Source organism: Xylocopa sonorina, chromosome 3, assembly GCF_050948175.1.
Source record: "Xylocopa sonorina isolate GNS202 chromosome 3, iyXylSono1_principal, whole genome shotgun sequence".
In the NCBI taxonomy this organism is placed as follows: Eukaryota; Metazoa; Arthropoda; class Insecta; order Hymenoptera; family Apidae; genus Xylocopa; species Xylocopa sonorina.
In genome coordinates, this window is record NC_135195.1 from 6,883,625 (window position 1) to 6,901,739 (window position 18,115).

Here is an 18,115-nt window from a genome sequence, read left to right on the forward strand (position 1 = left end):
GTAGCGATATATTACCAGTGAATAACACAACGAGTTGCAAAACTTAATCTTGTGCAATTTCGCATTCATTATCGCGTTTACTGTTCTAAAAAAAATTCAAATTAATTTTTAGAATGATGTTGAATAATGTTAAAACTAGATTATCCAAGAAATGTTCAAACTCCTTTAAGAGTGATTGCATTAGAATTAAAATAGTAGGTATTGTAAATACAATTGCTTTTCAAAAAGCTCGAGTATGTGCAGAAAAATTGCATCAACATTTACCATTTAAATTTTCCTTGCCACAAATTATAGAAATGTTTCAAATGGACTGGTACGACTATATATATAAAATGAAAAGGGTATACTTTGTCATCGTTATTACATTTATTAAAATATGTAATGATATTAACACATACATTTGTTTTTAGCAAATTGGTGGTAAAATATGGTCATTAACTGAAACTGTAGTTGTTTTTATGAATGATGAATTTGTTGGTAGTGACACAGACTTATTACATTATGTAAGTCAGGATTATATCTTCAGCTTACCTATTGGGGCAGAATATTATGAAAATCTTGCTATAAAACATTGTAAACAATTTATGGAAAAATCTAAAGTAAATTTTCCCTTATAGGATACAATTTTATTTATTTATTTAATATTATATATTAATATAATATGTTAAATTTCAGAGGAAGTATGTTTATTTTACATTTTCTATAGATGAACTCATTGTTGGGTCACTCGTGTTCGTGGTAAGAAGTTATTTATAATTTAATTTTACAGAATATGGTAATATTAGCAAACATTTACTTTAATATGATATTGATCTAGCTATATTCAGATCTGTTACCATTAACTTGCCAACATTTCTTGAATCTTTGTACTGGATACAACGAAATGAATGAATGTTATCAACTTGCTTATTATGTTAACACATATGTTCATCGTATTGTAAAAAATGGATGGATTCAATGTGGAGGTGTAATAACATATTTAAATTATTCTTTGTGTTGTTAAAATATTTCTAACTGGACAGAACTTATATACTTGAAATCTTCAATTCTAACATAACTTTATTTTTTACAGGATATGAGTTGCCTGAAGTTGATAAAAATGCTACTGGCAATATTACAATACCTGATGAGTCTTACTGTGTTCTTCATGATCGTCGAGGAGTTCTTTCAATGACAAATGATGGGAAACATTGTAATAAATCCCAGTTTATTGTATGTTTAAAACCAAATCCTTGGATGAATTATTATTATGTTGCTTTTGGGTAAGTACAATAAATTAACTTCAAATATCTTTTTATGATTAGAATGAGCTAATATTTATAGCAAAATGTAAGTTAATTTACAATTTGTATGAAGACAACTTGTAGATGGTGCTAGAACTTTAAAAACATTAGAAAATATTTCAACATACTATGAAACCCCTACTAAACAAATAAGGATTTCACAATGTGGAGAATACATTTTTGGAGATGAAATTAAAATGGAGACAGAGTCCAATATTTTCCTTGTCAGTACAATTAATTTTTTAAATTAATAGTTGAAAATGTTTATTCTATTGTATTTGATTATAGTCAGCTTTGGTTACAATGTATTTAATTATTATTTCAGAAATATGAGAAACCATGTATGGGAGGAGAAGATACAGGCATTAGTAATACAACATTTGATTTTTATTCTATTACACCATGGCTTGATAATGTCGTAGATAAGGTGGACCTCCGTGATACAGCGTCGCTGTTGATGGTTGAACGATATTTACATGGTTTTTATTGTCTTGCAACTGATTATGAACCGGGTAATTAAAGGCAACACTTTATAGTAGTAGTTCTTATTTATATTTCAATAATTTCATTGTACTTTCTTGTATATTTCAGTAGCTTTATTGTAATTTCTTATATATTCTAGTAGTTTTATTATAATTGTATATAGTTTTATTATATTTATATTGTGTATTTTAGTTAATTTTATTGTATTTTCTTGTATATTTCAGGAGTTTTACTGGAATTTATTGCATATTTCCCGCTTTAGAGGCAAGAGAGAGAAAGATATATTAAAAAGCTATAAGTAAGAGTGAGACAGATGCAGCTGACACTACTGTAGAACCCCTGGCGCCATCTCTGTGAAAAGTGCTCAAACTGGTCGCTCAGCGATACCGACAGCGAAGTAAACTACTGAAGACTACTAGCGCCATCTCTTGGAAGAACGCTGAAGCTAGGTCGGTAATTAGTTTCACTATCCTCCTCAGAGATGGCGCTAGTGCTGCAGTAGTTCACTTCACTGTCGATAATGTTGAGCGACCAGTTTGAGCACTTTTCACAGAGATGGCGCCAGGGGTTTTAAAGGAGGGTCGCTGCATCTGTCTCACTCTTACTTATAGCTTTCTTATATATCTTTCTCTCTCTTACTACTAAGGTGGGAAATATAAAACATATTACAACTAAACTACTAAAACATGTAATAAATTACAATAAAACTATTGAAATATACAAACCGACAACACAATTTTGTCACAGTAAGAGCACTGTGATGTCACTTGTCTGTGACAAAGTTGTGTTGTCGGGATTTAGATATTTTACAAACAAGTTCAATATATTTTTCAAAATTAGGAATGGATATGCATGTTTATGAAAAAGTTCATCTAGTCGATATGGCAAGGCATGATTCTACAGCTACTAAGCTTCGTGACCTATTACTGAACTTTGAACCAGATTCAATGATTGAAACAGAAAAAATAGCATTCATTTCAGAAGTCTCTAAAATTATTTTAGCATACATTTTTTATCATGAACATAATGAAGTAAGTTGGATATCCAAAATATTTTATTTATTATTTAAAATCTAATATTCGTTATAATAAATGATCTGGTCAGTTTTGCCTGCAACATATTTCGTTGAATACTCACGAAATAATACATAAGACATTAAAAATTGCGCACGAAATAGCATTGAAGGCTATTGAAAAAGCTGGAGGGAAATCTCTAATTTCTCGTGAATGTGGTAAAATAAATATTACAAAGTATGTAATTGAATATTTTAGTAATATCAGTTTTTATTCAATTATATTAATAAATCTTTTAATTACAGAATATTTGAAGCAAAACATGCCAATAAAATACTAGTCCCAGAAGGTTGTATGTTATTATTAGAAGAGATATTAAATAAAGCTATATTGTGTCTAATGGATACTTTAGAAGCACAAGAATAAGGGGAGAAGATATTGTTATTCAAATTCATGGTGTGCATAATAAATCTAAATTTAAATTTCAAAGCATAATAAGAAAAAATCATTAAGTATATTTTTTTCAATGTTTTCTTATGGGATTATATTAAATTTTAATACATAAAAATACTTTATTTTTTAATGAAAAGTTGTACAAGCATAATTCTTTTTATATGATTATCTTATAATAAAATACACGCAAATCACACACATTTAAATACTTTTGAAAACAATATATTACATATTAAATGTTAGAAATACCACTACTTAATTTTAGAAAACAACTTTTTTCCACGACCTTTGGTCATATATTTCTTACCACTTGTTTTTGATTTCTCCTCAGCTGGAGAATTTTTATCGTGCACAGCACTGTATAGCATTTGTGCTTCATTTTTATTTCCAATAAGTTCTGTAAGTTCTTCCTAGAAGGAAAACAATGCATACTATTTAATGTGTTATTATTAGATTTATTTGAAAGTTACAGATTTCAAAAATTTTAAATGCAGTACATACTTTTGTTAATTTAATGAGATGATCTAACGATTGTCCTTTACTTAATATCGAGTATATATTTTTGGTTGTTACACCAGGTAATTTTGCAACTAAATCTTGAATACGAGGATTGAATTTCTCTATTGCTACCTCTTTGTTTTCCTCTACTCCAATTTGTGCAGCTATAGCTGTATCAGGCTGTTCTTTTCCTTGCTATAAAATTGTACAAATAATTATGTAATATTCTTAATAATATGATTAAAATGAATTTAGCGTGTTGCTTCTTTGTTGCATTATGAAGGAAGTTATAATTATTTTTGCCATTACCTTTAATTCTTCAAATAATTGTGCTGTTGCATGAGGCCCAGGTGACCATACAAGTTTTAAACGAGGAAAGTGTAGAGTTAGTAGTTGAAGTTTCGAAGTAATGAACATATTTTGTACATCTTTGCTAGCATAATAATACCCCTGTAATATTATGAAAGTTAGTTTTTAGTGAATTTAAACAAAAGCTTTCAATTTACGGTATGCAAATAATATATATATACTTGAAAACAGAACGGTTTATTTGGATCAAATTCTATTAAAAGCATTGGTTTACTGTAATGTCTGGTCATTGAGATGGCTTGATTATACAATCTTCCACTATTCAAGGAACCAATTAAATCAGAAATACTTTTCCTCTCAACGCAAATTTCTGGCGATAAAATGTAATCTGCTACCTATAAATAAAGCAAAATAAAATAATTAGTATTGCATGCTTTAAATTCGTTTTAGTTAAGGTTGAATTTCTAGCTACAATTGTTCGCACCTGTAACGTCACAGGTTCAATTTTCATGCCTCGTGTATAAAGTATAGCAGGCAATTCACTTCGAAATTCTCTCATATCAACTATGACAGTATTAGGGATTGCACGTTGCATTGATATTCCACCTTTACGTGTACTTGTTTCATTGTCCGCATCGGACTGTATCGCAAGACTTAAACAATCTTCACTCTTTCCATCTTGATCCTCCGGGATAACCATTGTCTAGAAAAAAAAGATACTGTGCTACAACTTGTATGTACAAACGTGAAAATTAATTCGAGGTATAGCAACATACAGTTTTAGCAGTGATCAGTGTATGAAATGCTTCTTTTTCTCGCCTCAAAGATGTGAGATATTCTTGTTCTTCTACAGAGCCTCCATAGATTAAGAAATATACTTTTAAATCTATTGATGGATTATTATTTTGGTAAACCTAGTTAAAAAATAAATGCATGTTTAACACAGTCGTATTACATCAAAAGTAAATTTAAACGCCGTCAGTTTTTTGTTCAATGACACCTTAATCATATATATATATCTTGTTATATAGAAAAACCATTTCAAAACAATACTTAATAGATCGAGCTTTACTTCAACTTGACACATACCTCGATTTGTCGTACAGCAGAAATATCCGCTATGTACATAATAATGTTAGTTGGCATATGTTCAGTTAAAGCACGCTGCAATGCCATTGGATCTCCACCTTTTTTCAAAGACTGCACCAAAATAATAGGAGTATCTGTATTCATAGTACTTAAATCTAGATCTGCAATCTGAAAGGGTAGTTTATATCGTTATTTTAATTCTATGCATATTATGTTACAATATTTAATGAATGATAAGTTTACTTGTGAGCAGTCCTCAAATAAAGTCTGATGCTTTGCATTATCTTCTTCTGCTATTGAATCAGATTGACTTCCTTCTTTAATTTTTTGCGATAATGTTAATACATAAGAGTCTTGCTCCTCGTGTATGTCATCTTTCTCTTTAGTTTCCTCTGTAGATGTAGATTCTTTTTCTACATTTTTTTCACTGTTGCAATAAATAAATTAAAACAATATGAAGTTAAATATTTAATTGTTATAAAAAAATTGGAATCTAAATAAAATAAATTTTTTAAATCGTTTACACACTTTGCTTTTTGTATTTCTTTATGAGAGAGTTTTTTCATTGCTTCATATAATAAATATTCACTGGCACCCATAGTTAAATAATTTTTTATCTGATAACAAATATTACGATCATGTACTAAAATAAGAATTTTTTCACCATTTGTTTTATCTTTCTTCTTTTTGGCATCATTTTGGATTTCAACTAATACTTCTGTTAATGCGGTCCATTTCGGAGTAGCTTCAGGTTTCAATTCTGTACATAAACAAGACGAATATCAATTTTCATAAAATTATTTTTAATATAGATAGATACGAGAATGACAAGTTTACCGTTTTTCTCATTGTAAACTCTTTGCTTTGCATTTTTAAATAGTGTATCTACAGAATCCAACATCAACCAACCGCTATTTTTTACAGCATATTCCATAGTACGTAAGCGATTTAGCATCGCATAAAATGAAACGCAATCTTCATAGGTCAAACACCTAAAACATAATTGCAAAATTTTTTTAGGCACTTATTGTTTTTTCCTCGTGCTTTTAATATACTTACGAAAGTAGAGCGCGTAGTGTTTTTAAGTCGGATAATAATTGTTTCGAAGTGGAACTAAGTTGATGCCAAATAGGATCCAATTGCGATTGTAATTGCTTATGAAATTTTTTCGCTATTGCATTTTCAACAGTTAAATCATCCAGATCTAACTGTAAGAGTAAAATGTCAGGAGATTTTAGTTCTTTTGCACAACTTAACAATTTAGTAAAACTCTATTGGCACTTACGTATTTATTAAGTCTTTTTAGTTCTTTTATGACATAATTCATTATATCAAGTAAACAGGTTTGAATGTTTAACATTTTTGGTGTGATTTTCACATGTAGTTCAATAACATCAGGCTAAATACAATGATTTAATTCTTAATAATTGTTAACAGTAAAATCAAGAATGTGTTATAAAATTAATAATTACACGGTATAATTACCTTATGTTTGTCTAAACTATTATTTACAAGTGTATGGAATCGCGGCCATAAATATAATTTTTTTACGAATAAAGTTTTCATTACTCGTTCTACTTGCATAAATCCAACAGTAAACGCCAGTGCCGAATTAGTAAAAGCTTTGATAAAGCCGGTCTACAGGAATGTATAAGATTAATATAAACAATATCTTATGTTATAAAATAATTTATCGTTTTCCATTTAATACTCACCTTATTGTTCTGCCTGTACAAACGAAGAGCAAATGCTTCTTGATATGCATTTAAAATATTATGCGCTCTATATACAAGAACACCAGTAACTAAATTCAATGGAACTCTTTTCTTTAACAAATCTACCACGAGAATTGGACCCGACATAAATAACACTCCACCTTCTAAATACATTAGCTGCCTATAATTTATTTTAGAATTAAAAAAATAAATGATACTAAGATATTCGTTCGTAAGATTTTCGTATACTTTCGAACGAATACTACTTTAAAACCAAAGAATTGTAATTGAAACCTTTCATCAGAAGTACATTCCGAAGTTACGACACGGGGTAATTGTTTAAGTCCATTGCTTTTGAAAAAATCGATGAAATAATTTTCATCGTGGCTATTAGTTCCTAGAACTATAATCAAGTTTCCTGGATCTATATAAGCTCGCAATATATTTGCAAATACGATCTCTATACCAAGTCCCCTAAAATAACATATACTAATATAAATATATAAAAATTTTAGGAAATAAAATAAGTATATATTTCATATAATACATAAATAATACAATAATTACTTTGCAACAATAACCAATCCATCTTCATGGAGTATTTCCAAAAACATTTGATTCTCGTATTCCAACATGATTAATTACAAAAATTATATTCTATGTTACAATACACATTAAAATAATATATGAAACAGTATATCTAGCAGATACCATTTAAGGAATGTTGACATTGATGAATCCTGTTCCTGCAATTAAATATTAATTACATACAATAATTATATACAAACTGTATTGCATCCAGTTTGGAATTTTCTGTTTCACTATACATACTTCATTACCATAAGTTTTTGTGGTTTTCTCATAAGATACGTGTTCCGTATCTGTTGTCTGATAGACTAATAGAATATATTTACTGTTTTCATGTGATGGATGCCCGTAAACTCCTATACTCACTGGTCTTTTAAAGCTAAGGAAAAAAAATTTTTGTTAAAACACATGTTGATAAACTTTATTTTCAGAACAAGAGTCTAATATAGATGCACGAGCATATGAACTTTATGAACTATATGAAAATTTATGTAGTTATTTGGTTGTATAAAATTCTGATTAATGTACTTGTCAGGAATAAGGATAATATCTTCTCCACATGTAGCGGATTGAAGGCAATAATGGTCTGGTTCATAAGTTGGTTTTGTAGTTGTTTGAGAAGCATACAAATCTGCGTCTCCAAACCTATAAAATATATTGTACATGTATAAATTTAGATGTATAAATATCAATTAAGAACTATTATAATATTCTATTATTTTACTTACTCAGATATTAATACTATTTTAATAAAACCATTGTATGCTAAACTATAATATTTGTATGAACCTTCTGCAACTTCATCAGATATGTAATGTAACAGTTTATCTTCATACGCTAACACATAGGATATATGCTAAAATAAAATGTTGTTATTTAAAAAGGTTAGAAAATAACCTCTAAAACCTTTAGACTAAAAATTCTTACTAGGACGATATAAATAAGTATATTCCTCATAGTATAATGTATTTTAACATGATCAACATGCAACAACCACTAATTTTCTTGTCTCCAATCATGAATTTCACTAAAAAAAAAAATAAATATTGTACATAATAAACCTTCGATACACGTAATTTATATTCAAAATGAATAGAAAATCGGTTAACAAAGGTAATAGTTGCATTTAAATTGTACAACTTTGCAATGTACATTAAAAATTAATCAAATTATTACATTTTTATTTAAAAAATGTATTGCACCGATCCTTTTGTTTTACATGTTTGTATTGGGAAGGTTAGATAAGGTTAATGTCTGAAAGTGCTACTTCATCTTTAGCGTTTTTCAAGACGAAAAACGATGTGCAAATTTATAATATAAATTACATACGATTAAAAATTTAATTTATAATAGTACAATATATAGGTCTTTATATTTACCATAATAACAATTTTGATGCAAACTGTGCAAATTTTGATGCATACATAAAATTATCATGTATAACGTTTGACAGATGTCGCGGGAGATCAGTAAACAAATGAACTGCAGTTCGATGTGTTTGACACCAGGATTCTTTTAAAATGTGAAATTAAATTCGCGTTCGACGTGCATACGTGTTAGATTCTTGGTCTGTAAACAAATTTAATCAATATGATTTAATAACAGATTGATATCTGAAATGAAACGGATTCTGTTAAGTGGTGCTAATCGATAATATAATATAATTGAATATAGCCGATCCTGTATTTAATCTAGATCCATGGCGTCAGCGTTTGAAAATTCCGTTGGAGCAGACCAGGCTGATTGGTAACACAAATATTGTTTTACCGCAAACAAAATCAATATTTTAGAGAATCCACATTCAATTCAATTAATTTGAATGTATCTAATTGCTTAATTATTTTCGGTTGCAGATCCATTGATGCTTGCATCTAATTCTTCGTAACCAAGCGCGATATCCGGCGCATCGTTACCAGGGAATGAGGTATAATAATTATATTGCTTTGTATTAGCCATAATTATTGTCCACACTCGGAATTATACTTCTAATTAAATTAGAGGTACCGTACAATTCATCATTTAGAATACGCAGTATCGAATAGAGTTCTATAAGCGATAGATAGGGCAAATGAATGTACTTTATGTATATAGCTTTGTACAGTTCTAATCCATTCATTTATCTCTAGCGTGTCAGCAAGTGAAGCAACTTGCATCATATCTTCGTCGTGTAAAAAAACACACGTTATACATTTTCTGTTACGCAAGTACGTAATGCGTTATCAGAACGCATTAGAAGGTCGTGATCGTGTGCGTGTTCTTCGCTACCATTGGTACCGGTCCGTCGAATTGCAACGCGGTTACCTCGATTCCATCAGTGCAATAGGATCGGTTGGTATATACTTTTTCCTACATCGATATAAGCTACCAGACCGGTAACAGTCTCTCTTTCTCGCAGGGTGTAAACAGGGCCTATGACGAGTCTGCCAGGAGGTTGAAGAGGGGGTGAGCGGTAGCGCGGGCGAGTGTCGACTAAGGACTCCTGGGTAGCGATGTATACGTCGCCTTATTAGCGATGGGAGCAATACCCTCCTGATCCGTTTGCGATACTTGACAAACGATCCAGGATCAATCATGAATACCAGCTGTAACGCATTAGGAAGCATTCAAATTTGGGTGAGTCATTTGAAGATATTGATGTCATGTCTCAGTCACTCTCTACAATATCACATTTAGGAGTCCAGCTTATTCAAATGTACAATACACGTTCAGCCTCCAACAAGCTTATCATTCCTTCGTCGTCGACGCACGACTCAAATAATTCTTGTTAGACATCCGAAACGAATGGAAGTTTGATCGCGGAATCGACCCTATCGCTAGGCGCTACGCACGTGTGTACGAGCACAGGAACATAAGGGACGGTGCGCGATGAATCGAGCCTAAGGGTGGCGGAGTGGGGGCAGAAGGGAAGGGAGAATGGCGGAGGGTGAAAAAATGTGTAGGTGCGCGCGCAGCCGCTTTGTCTCTGTTGGTCGTGGCATGGTGGGGGGTTGGCCGGACCACGAGGGGCCACAGGGGTCCGTGAGCGGACCATGGCGGACCAAAGGCGACTGCATCCTTTCAGTCGGCCGCTGAACCCGCGCGCCGTGCGGTTGCTTGTCAGTGTATCGCTCTTCACTTCGATTCGTCGCGTAACGTTCTTTTTTTTACTCACCACCGCAGGAGCACGCGTGTGAGGTTTTTCTATTCGCCGGCTGTCCGTTCGTATCTGCGAGGGAAAGGACGAGGCTGCGCGTGCCAGAGGGAGGACCTCCTGACGAACAGGACAACGACACACGCTTACGGATTTTTTGGTGTACTTCTCTAGATTGTTTTCGTGCGCGGGCGTAACGCCGACGTGAAGTTCTTCTGCATGGTAAGTAGTGCCCGAGCGCCTCTTTTATCTCTCGTACGAATTCTTCCTGCGGCTATCCGGTTCTACGGTGTCTCTCGAACGCGAGTCCTTTCCGCGAAGGAGCGTGTTCAACGCTGCTCTATCCCTGCTACGCGGTCTCTCATCCGTTCCGCTCCGTTCCGCGGGAGGACGTTTCGCTTCGTCTCGTTTAAAAAATTCGATTCACCCCCCAGACGCTGTTCAACCAGCTCGTAAGAGAGTAAGAAACGGAGCGAAGATTGGGTAAGGTTTTCACACGTGTGTGCAAGTACAGCAGTTCGGGACATGGTGAAATTGCGCAACGACGAAGGTGAAAGATCGAACGGTGCGGTAGGTTAGGCTTTTCATTTCCTCTCGATGAAAACATATTTATCGTCGTCGCGATAACGCGTTCACGTGCTTCCGGTTCTCCGGAATTTATCGTAAGAACGCTTGAGGGCAAGAATCAACGGAAGTGACGGTACTGTTATGATTGTTGAAAAGTATCAACACTCGTAGATGTACTACATTCTTTGTTTGGTTTCCTATTTCTGTTATCGTCTGTTGATTGGTACAAATACGCAAGAGGAAAAATAGGTCGGTTTTGCACTCCGAGAGCGGTCGAAGGATACGATCGATGGTATGAATTTTTCAAAGGATATTAAATAAACTATAATCGCACGCAATTTGCTAACGGAAAAGTAAAAGGGTAAGAATGATATACCGTAACCACACCGGTCGCGAGATAAAGAGCGAGCTAAACGACGTTATAAAAGGAGACACACTCGTTTCAAACTAAGGAGTCCGCTTAATAATAAGGGTTTGGTTTTTGTTGTTCTCTATGTATGCGTGTCCTTAAATTATTATACGCGTCACCACGGCGAACGTTCCTGTGCTTACATTTGAGGGACGCGCATACTATTGGTGCGCCTGTGCATAATACTGGTAGTACTTTGAGCAACATAAGAGTTCGAAATTGTGCGTAATTATAATACCATGTAATCGTAAGGTACTCGGTGCGGTATGCGAGGTGCATTCTGAATGCAACGAGTGTCTACTACTGTTTCTTCGCACGCTTACTCATGTTACTTTTTGTGGACGGGAAGGACTGTAGAAAGAAAAAAGCAGGGGTAGAAGTTGTCCTTTGTACCGAGGAGTAAGGTGGAGACATAATTTGAGACTAGCGTGCAACTACAAATTGAAGTAATTTTCATTCTGAACGTGGAGTATTTTTGCAAACTGGCTAAGGATCTTGGAATGTTTCGTATTTTTGGTTAATTATCAATTTTATTCACGTTGAGTTCCATTGAAAGGGAAGACAATCGTCGCTATATGCTTGGAGGTAGCAATTCTCAGCGGTTGGAAATCTAAAATCACTGTAGTCGACCGTATTCGTCTCGTCTCGTACGTTGCTCCGTACCAGTATCTTGCTAATTTCATACCGTAATCAAGTAGACAGAAAACGTTCCAATAAATCTACTCGTATAGAAACGAGTCGTGCACCGCGACAGACGCAATTGTGTACGTTGGACGCGCGAAACGAGTTTTATCGCGGTTCGGTTGTTTCCTCTTTTTTTTTAACAGGTCGCGGCAGAGATTCGAAAGTTGACGCGTAGCCGGGATTTTTAAAAAAGCAAAAAAAGGAACAACTGTTTTTACGTTACTTGGCATTGTTTATCTGTTTCGCAGTTGAAACATTTCCAAATTTTTAACCGCCACCTTTTCTACCTTGCCGCGTTTTATCGACGACTTCCGGATACGTAGATACGATCCATCGCGACACAGTTCCGTTCCATACAACAGGCGCTCTGGAGAGAGTTGTTTTTGAACGATTATTGAAATTGAGCTATTAGCGAAAACAGTTTCATGCGCGACCCGGTGGAACTGTTCGCGACGCACGTGATCGTAAACATCGAAGAGAACCTATTTTGAATCTACACACAATTTTATTTGAACGGTACGTTATCGTGATTATCTTGACTCGGATGCCATGATTTCTAGTTTCGCTGTTTATCGAAATACCTGCTCGTACGAATGGTGCGGTAAATTGAAACGATTTGCAGATCGTTTCCCCGTGGAAAGGTTCATCCTGGTGGTAGCAACCAGCCTAATCGCGATAGTACGCGTGATTGCATTTATATTTGACGAAAATTTAGCGTTGACTGTCGGATGGCTACCGGAAGGTCTCGATGGTCCGGAGTTTGATCCCTGGGTCTTGTGACGAACGGCAACCCTCGAGTTGTGCCAACTCTCCAACACTAGTGTCGCAGTACGACAATCGATCTCGCCCTGGGACGTGTATACCAAACGAATTTCCAACTCTCGTTAATCTTTCCGGCCGCATACGCGGGGGGATCGTTGGATTTCTTCATCGTTCATCTTGCGAACGGGGATGAATAATCGACGGTGTTACTGCCGGTATCTCGCGCCAGTTACGCGTAAACGTTTCTCTATACGTTAGATTCCGCTCCCGTTTAGTTTTCGTTTCGACTTCACAAATACAATGTTAGGCGTTTTGCACAAGTGCATCGGAGGATTGACTTCGCTCGAGTAATGAAAGTTTCACGCAGCCGCGACGGTAACGGCGAGCCATAGGCGATTACTTGCAGCGTGGAACGTATTAATGTATATAAATAAATTTCTAAAGGTGCATACATTCATTAACATACATCTGCACGAATTAACTTTTTCTTTTATTCGCGATATTTAAGTTCATTTCTCTTTTAAATCTTCTTATAGGCGTGCGCGACCGTCTGGTAGTTCTCTCTGCGGTATCTACATAAAAGTAGTATAACTCATCGGATTCGGTATGGTGTCATTTAAGTGTCTACAGAGATGGTATAAATAATTCACGTCGCAACGAAACACGGCGAGCAACTTCTCGATCGACGTATCCGACGATAATAGCGATCGATTTCGTAAAAGCAGTCGATTTAAAGATCCATCCGATGCGCTTGTTATCAGCTGCTTACTCATCGTCGTTAATTGACGGGAAAATTTGCAAGTATTCGTTGCGTCACAGGACCGAGAAAAGGGTATCCGTTTGCACCGATGACCTCATTCTCCGGGATCACGGTTTTACGAGTTTTCCTGTGCGCGCACAAGATACACGGAGAATTACGATAGGCCGGGTACTTAAGGATTGTGCTCGCTGATAAAAGCCAAAGCCAATATTTAGATTCGTTATCGATTGACCCTTAAACTCCCAGGACTCGCAATCGGGCATCTCCATAGACCTCTTTTCCGATAAGTCTCGACACACTTCGCCGCGGCTCCGTCGAATCTCTCGAAACTTAAAAATTGTATCGTATCGGACGATAAATCTTGACGATACCGCCACCATTTCCGAATGCTCGTTAAAATTCCTCCGCTCCTGCTCCGGCCACTTTTCATTTTTCTTCCGTCGTCCCGTCGCACCCGACAAATCGGAGCAATTCTGTCGGTTTCCGGTTTCGTTTTAGACATTTCTTTTCGAGCTTTTCCACGTAAACTTTCTTTTCCGATTTCAATTAAATTTCCCCACCAATTCGGATAAGAACCAGAGCGATATCATTATCTTTCTTCCTTCGCGGACTCGTTTCCCAACATCTCGTCTGTATTTTCGTTTTCCACGATCCAGACGACACTTCTCTCGTTCAGAGTTACTTTTCATTCACACTCGTCGGCGTTAAATTCAATCTTGCCGCGAATTCAGAGAGGAAACGAAGCCAGCTCCGTTGCTTTTTTTCTCCCTCGGGAGCTATATCTTCTTCCGGCGAGCTGTTTCTCAACTTTTAACCGTCCCGTTCCGCTCCTTATTCCTCTCTCTCTCTCCCGTCGCGGTTCGCGTCACGTTCTGCAACATTTAGCAAAAATAAATTATGTTCGTAACGCGACGCGACTAGATCTTAAATCCTCGGAACCGGCCTTAAATCTCGATCTCGTCCCACACGATCGCGCGGCTGTGTACGAAAAATGGCGCTCGAATGAGCCAGTCGGCCATTGGACGAGCAGGTAGAAAAATTCGTCTCCTGGAATAATTTAGCCGGGACGAAGAGAGAAAAAAACGAGAATGGCAAACGACGACGGTATTTAAATGAACGTGTTTTTTCGTAGGAAATGAGGGGAGTCTGATTTTCTGTTTTTTGTTCGCGCTACGAAATTACTTTCCGACAGAGCGTTCCACCGATTTTTACGGCGATTCTGTTACCCACGGTAACCGAAGGGCTGTTGGAGGGTGCGCTACGGCGATGGCGGTGCAAGTATGGAGGGTTTTGAATAAATTGAGTTTGAAGTTAATCCGCCTGCGTTCGACAGTATGTAACATACCCTCTTCAGCTGTGCACGCGGCGGATACACGCGCGTGTATTTTTATTCAGCATCGAGGCAAAGGTGTTTGGTGAAATAACACCGCGCGAACGGACCTCGATCGCGGCGATTACACAATTTTTGATAAAAAATGTTACACGATATTTTCTGACCGGCCCGAATCTCATACATCTTTTGCAAGTCGACGGAATCGTATTGTATATCTGCACGTGTACGCGTTTCGATAACTGTAACAGAGTTTTAATTAGATGAGGAATATTTAAAAATGCCCCGCGCGATCTGATAAATCACTGGCTGGAGGGTAAGAAGGGAAAAAAGGCGGGACGAGCGTCAAATATAAAGATATTTCGCACTCGAGAGAAAACAAACGGGGAAAGTCGACGAGCTCGTTTCATCTCGGACTTGTCAAGCCGGAATACGTTGGCCCTTGCATTCAGCTTTGTGTGGGTCTTTAATTGGCCATATTTTTAACTCTCCGAGCCGGGACTGGCTCCGAGCGATAATTTTTTTCTTTCGTCCCCTGCACTTACTATCCGTTTCTGTTTCTTCATCGTGAAATTTACTGCCTCGCCTCGCACGCGTAATAAACCGGCAAACAGCTGGAAATTTGTACAGAAAGATCGATAGGAAAATATCCACGAACGCAACGGACGAGCGTGTGTACCATTTTTTATTCTTTTTTTTTTTCTCTTTTTTATAACAACTCACACGAGCGATTAATTCGACTATAAATAACAGAAAGAAGAGAAAAAACAATGTATATGTTAGTTATCGATTATTTTATACGCCGCGGGACGATTGGGTCGCGTAATTTAAGATCGTATAATATTCATTAAAATAATAGCTTCTGTAATTAATAGGCTTCTGCCTTCCATTCCATTGCAAATTTAATATCCTCGTATATGTAATCATCCTGTAGAACATTTAAACGGAGAACAAATATGTAAAACGCGTCGTATCCGTTTTTGCTAATTTTCCATAAATTGCGAATGCATAACCTTTTAAACGTGAACCAACGACGGATCCATTAGGAGCGTTATTGGTCTCGCAGGGAAATTCCGATAACCGACGAATAAAATTTAACATGAAGTAATAATATTTGATGCATAAATTGAATATTTACTTTGCGATTAATTCTACCGAGAATGCGCTCGACCGTAGTACGATGGAACTATAATGTTTTAATATTTTCCCCAGACCCGTCTCTCGTACAAATATTTTTTATCATCGTGCCTCTTCAGGTATTAAATGGCATCGTTACCTATTTAGAATTTCTACAGGAAATCCAGTTACCTCCGAAAGAAATATTGCTCGTTTTGCATACCCGTTCCTCAAAATATCTCGACGCTTTATAAATCTTCGCGAGTGTCATTGCATGCCTATCTTCCCCTGTACAGTAACAGCGATACCATTGCCAATTCGTAATTTCCAAAAGAAACATCGCTCGTTTGCATATCTGCTCTTGAAATCCCGCGAGAGTCCGTCGTAAATCATTTTAAATGCGTCGAGCGCCAATTGTTTCGACTACCACCGAACGACCCCATTTTTGGATCGATCCACGCTCGGAGGGAACTCGTTCACCGAGATCGCGAGACCAGCTCCGCAAAGGGGACAAGAGGAACGAAGAAAAACGAAAAGGGACGAAGAAAGTGAAATGGTAGAAAACCCTGTCTTGCCATAGAAAAGGCAGAGCGTGCCAAAACATCCCCCTAAACGACGACCACTCGACCGTCAGGAGACAAGAGCGGCATTGTTCCCGTCTCGATCGAATCGATTCCCGCGTATCTGTGTATCGATAACAGTAAGAGGGTTTCCCTCTTCGTCTGGATCCATCGAACGAAAAAAAAAAAAACGGAGCCAACCCTCGTTCCTCGTTAATCATCGCGCGGGAACCACCAACAGTCGTTTCATGTGTTTACACGGCTGCACCTGCAACCCCTTCGTCTCGCTATCGATTGGCACGACAGAGGCCAGTGACGTCACATCGGCAGTGACAGTTAGCCCCTGTTGGCCTATCCGTGACCGGTGGTGCAGGGCGTTTATACGTCTCGTTACCTTGTACCCTCGCGACAGGAATCGGAACAGGATCGACACGACCGTACAGCCGGCGGCAGGGTAGGAGGGGTGCAGGGGAGGATGATGGCGGAGCGAAGCGGGATATCGTCGAGGCGTAACAGATCAGAGTGAAAGTTGAGGCACGACTCGTAAAGGAGCAGAACGGCCTCCTCTTTCGTCTTCCTCTTTCGTCGGCGGCTCCTCGTCTGGCGAACGCGAGGCAGGTCGAGGGAGGACGAGAACGAGAAGAGGAGCAAGGAATCACGAGCCTGAGCGGAGTCGAAACGATCTCGTCTGCACACGCTCCCCGGGGCTCCGGCTTCTCTCGACGCAACGATTACGCGATCCCATCGTTTTTACTTCACCCCGTCAGCGGGCAGTCGACGAGCGAAGGGTGTCCCGTGAGTAGCGGCGACTGGGGTAGCTGGCTGAACGTTCCAGGGTTGGCGACACGATCAGTTCGCTGACGACGTCGCGTGGTACATTATGGGGAGGAAGGAAAGCGCGGTTTGCGTATGGGTACCGGAAGATTTATGGAAAGGAGTATCGGAGTGGAAGAAGGAGCGATCGAGAAATCTCGGACGGAAATTTGCATTTTAACGCGACGCGGACTACAATTTCAGACCAGCTCGCTTGGTTGTAGCCTGTGGATGTTTATGCAAATGCGTATTCTTCTATTAAAAAACATAACCTGGGCACGGAGACGGAAATTCGTTTTATCACTGGCGAGGGGTGAGAACGTACGCAAGTTTGTACGCAAGCTCGTGCATCGATTATCATTTCTGTCGACAGTGTACGATCTTGCGTATTTCGATATTTCTGTATTACGTTAGTATAAAATCCATGGTCATGGATAGAAGCAAAGATCGAATACGAGATTTCATCGTGGCGTGTGGGTCACGTTTGTTTAAATAGGAAAACTCCTCTCTGAAATTCTCCCCCTGGTTAGCCTCCATGAGTTATCGAGGGCCC

At 37.2% G+C, this 18,115-nt stretch overlaps 2 protein-coding genes across 4 annotated transcripts; one reads left to right on the top strand and one right to left on the bottom strand.

The window, feature by feature from the left end:
• The first annotated feature begins 97 nt into the window (after nt 1-97).
• Nucleotides 98-3,392, top strand: LOC143422081 (putative inactive peptidyl-prolyl cis-trans isomerase-like 6). Of its 3 annotated transcripts, none has more exons than XM_076892462.1 (10): nt 98-341; nt 411-599; nt 676-738; nt 818-965; nt 1,073-1,262; nt 1,357-1,507; nt 1,609-1,795; nt 2,607-2,797; nt 2,871-3,016; nt 3,085-3,392. In XM_076892462.1, the coding sequence occupies exons 1-10, from the start codon at nt 114-116 to the stop codon at nt 3,203-3,205; spliced, it is 1,614 nt and encodes a 537-aa protein (XP_076748577.1). In that variant the 5' UTR covers nt 98-113; the 3' UTR covers nt 3,206-3,392. The 3 variants fall into 3 exon arrangements, with proteins under 3 accessions (XP_076748577.1, XP_076748578.1, XP_076748579.1); XM_076892463.1 differs by having other exon boundaries at nt 98-194; nt 3,085-3,391; XM_076892464.1 differs by having other exon boundaries at nt 98-194; nt 411-503; nt 3,085-3,391.
• Nucleotides 3,334-8,844, bottom strand: Mei-9 (DNA repair endonuclease XPF mei-9). Its single transcript, XM_076892512.1, has 21 exons — nt 8,811-8,844; nt 8,359-8,458; nt 8,160-8,287; nt 7,960-8,076; nt 7,654-7,810; nt 7,411-7,478; nt 7,138-7,317; nt 6,844-7,024; nt 6,614-6,766; nt 6,414-6,527; nt 6,188-6,336; nt 5,966-6,120; nt 5,657-5,888; nt 5,372-5,555; nt 5,129-5,296; nt 4,816-4,953; nt 4,524-4,742; nt 4,261-4,434; nt 4,040-4,180; nt 3,734-3,925; nt 3,334-3,642 (listed from the first exon to the last, which is right to left on the bottom strand). Exons 2-21 carry the CDS (start codon nt 8,386-8,388, stop codon nt 3,484-3,486), a joined length of 3,039 nt encoding a protein of 1,012 aa, XP_076748627.1. The 5' UTR covers nt 8,389-8,458; nt 8,811-8,844; the 3' UTR covers nt 3,334-3,483.
• Nucleotides 8,845-18,115: the final 9,271 nt, after the last annotated feature.

Bases quoted from the DNA above. Each gene is read 5' to 3' on its own strand.
- Mei-9 (XM_076892512.1), bottom strand. From the start codon at position 8,388: ATGAGGAATATACTTATTTATATCGTCCTA. The intron at 7,811-7,959 runs GTACATTAATCA...TTTTTTCCTTAG, and splicing joins ATTATCCTTATTCCTGACAA to CTTTAAAAGACCAGTGAGTA. The intron at 6,121-6,187 runs GTAAGTATATTA...ATTATGTTTTAG, and splicing joins ACACTACGCGCTCTACTTTC to GTGTTTGACCTATGAAGATT.
- LOC143422081 (XM_076892462.1), top strand. From the start codon at position 114: ATGATGTTGAATAATGTTAAAACTAGATTATCCAAGAAATGTTCAAAC. The intron at 1,263-1,356 runs GTAAGTACAATA...ATTTGTATGAAG, and splicing joins TATTATTATGTTGCTTTTGG to ACAACTTGTAGATGGTGCTA. The intron at 1,508-1,608 runs GTCAGTACAATT...TTATTATTTCAG, and splicing joins CAGAGTCCAATATTTTCCTT to AAATATGAGAAACCATGTAT.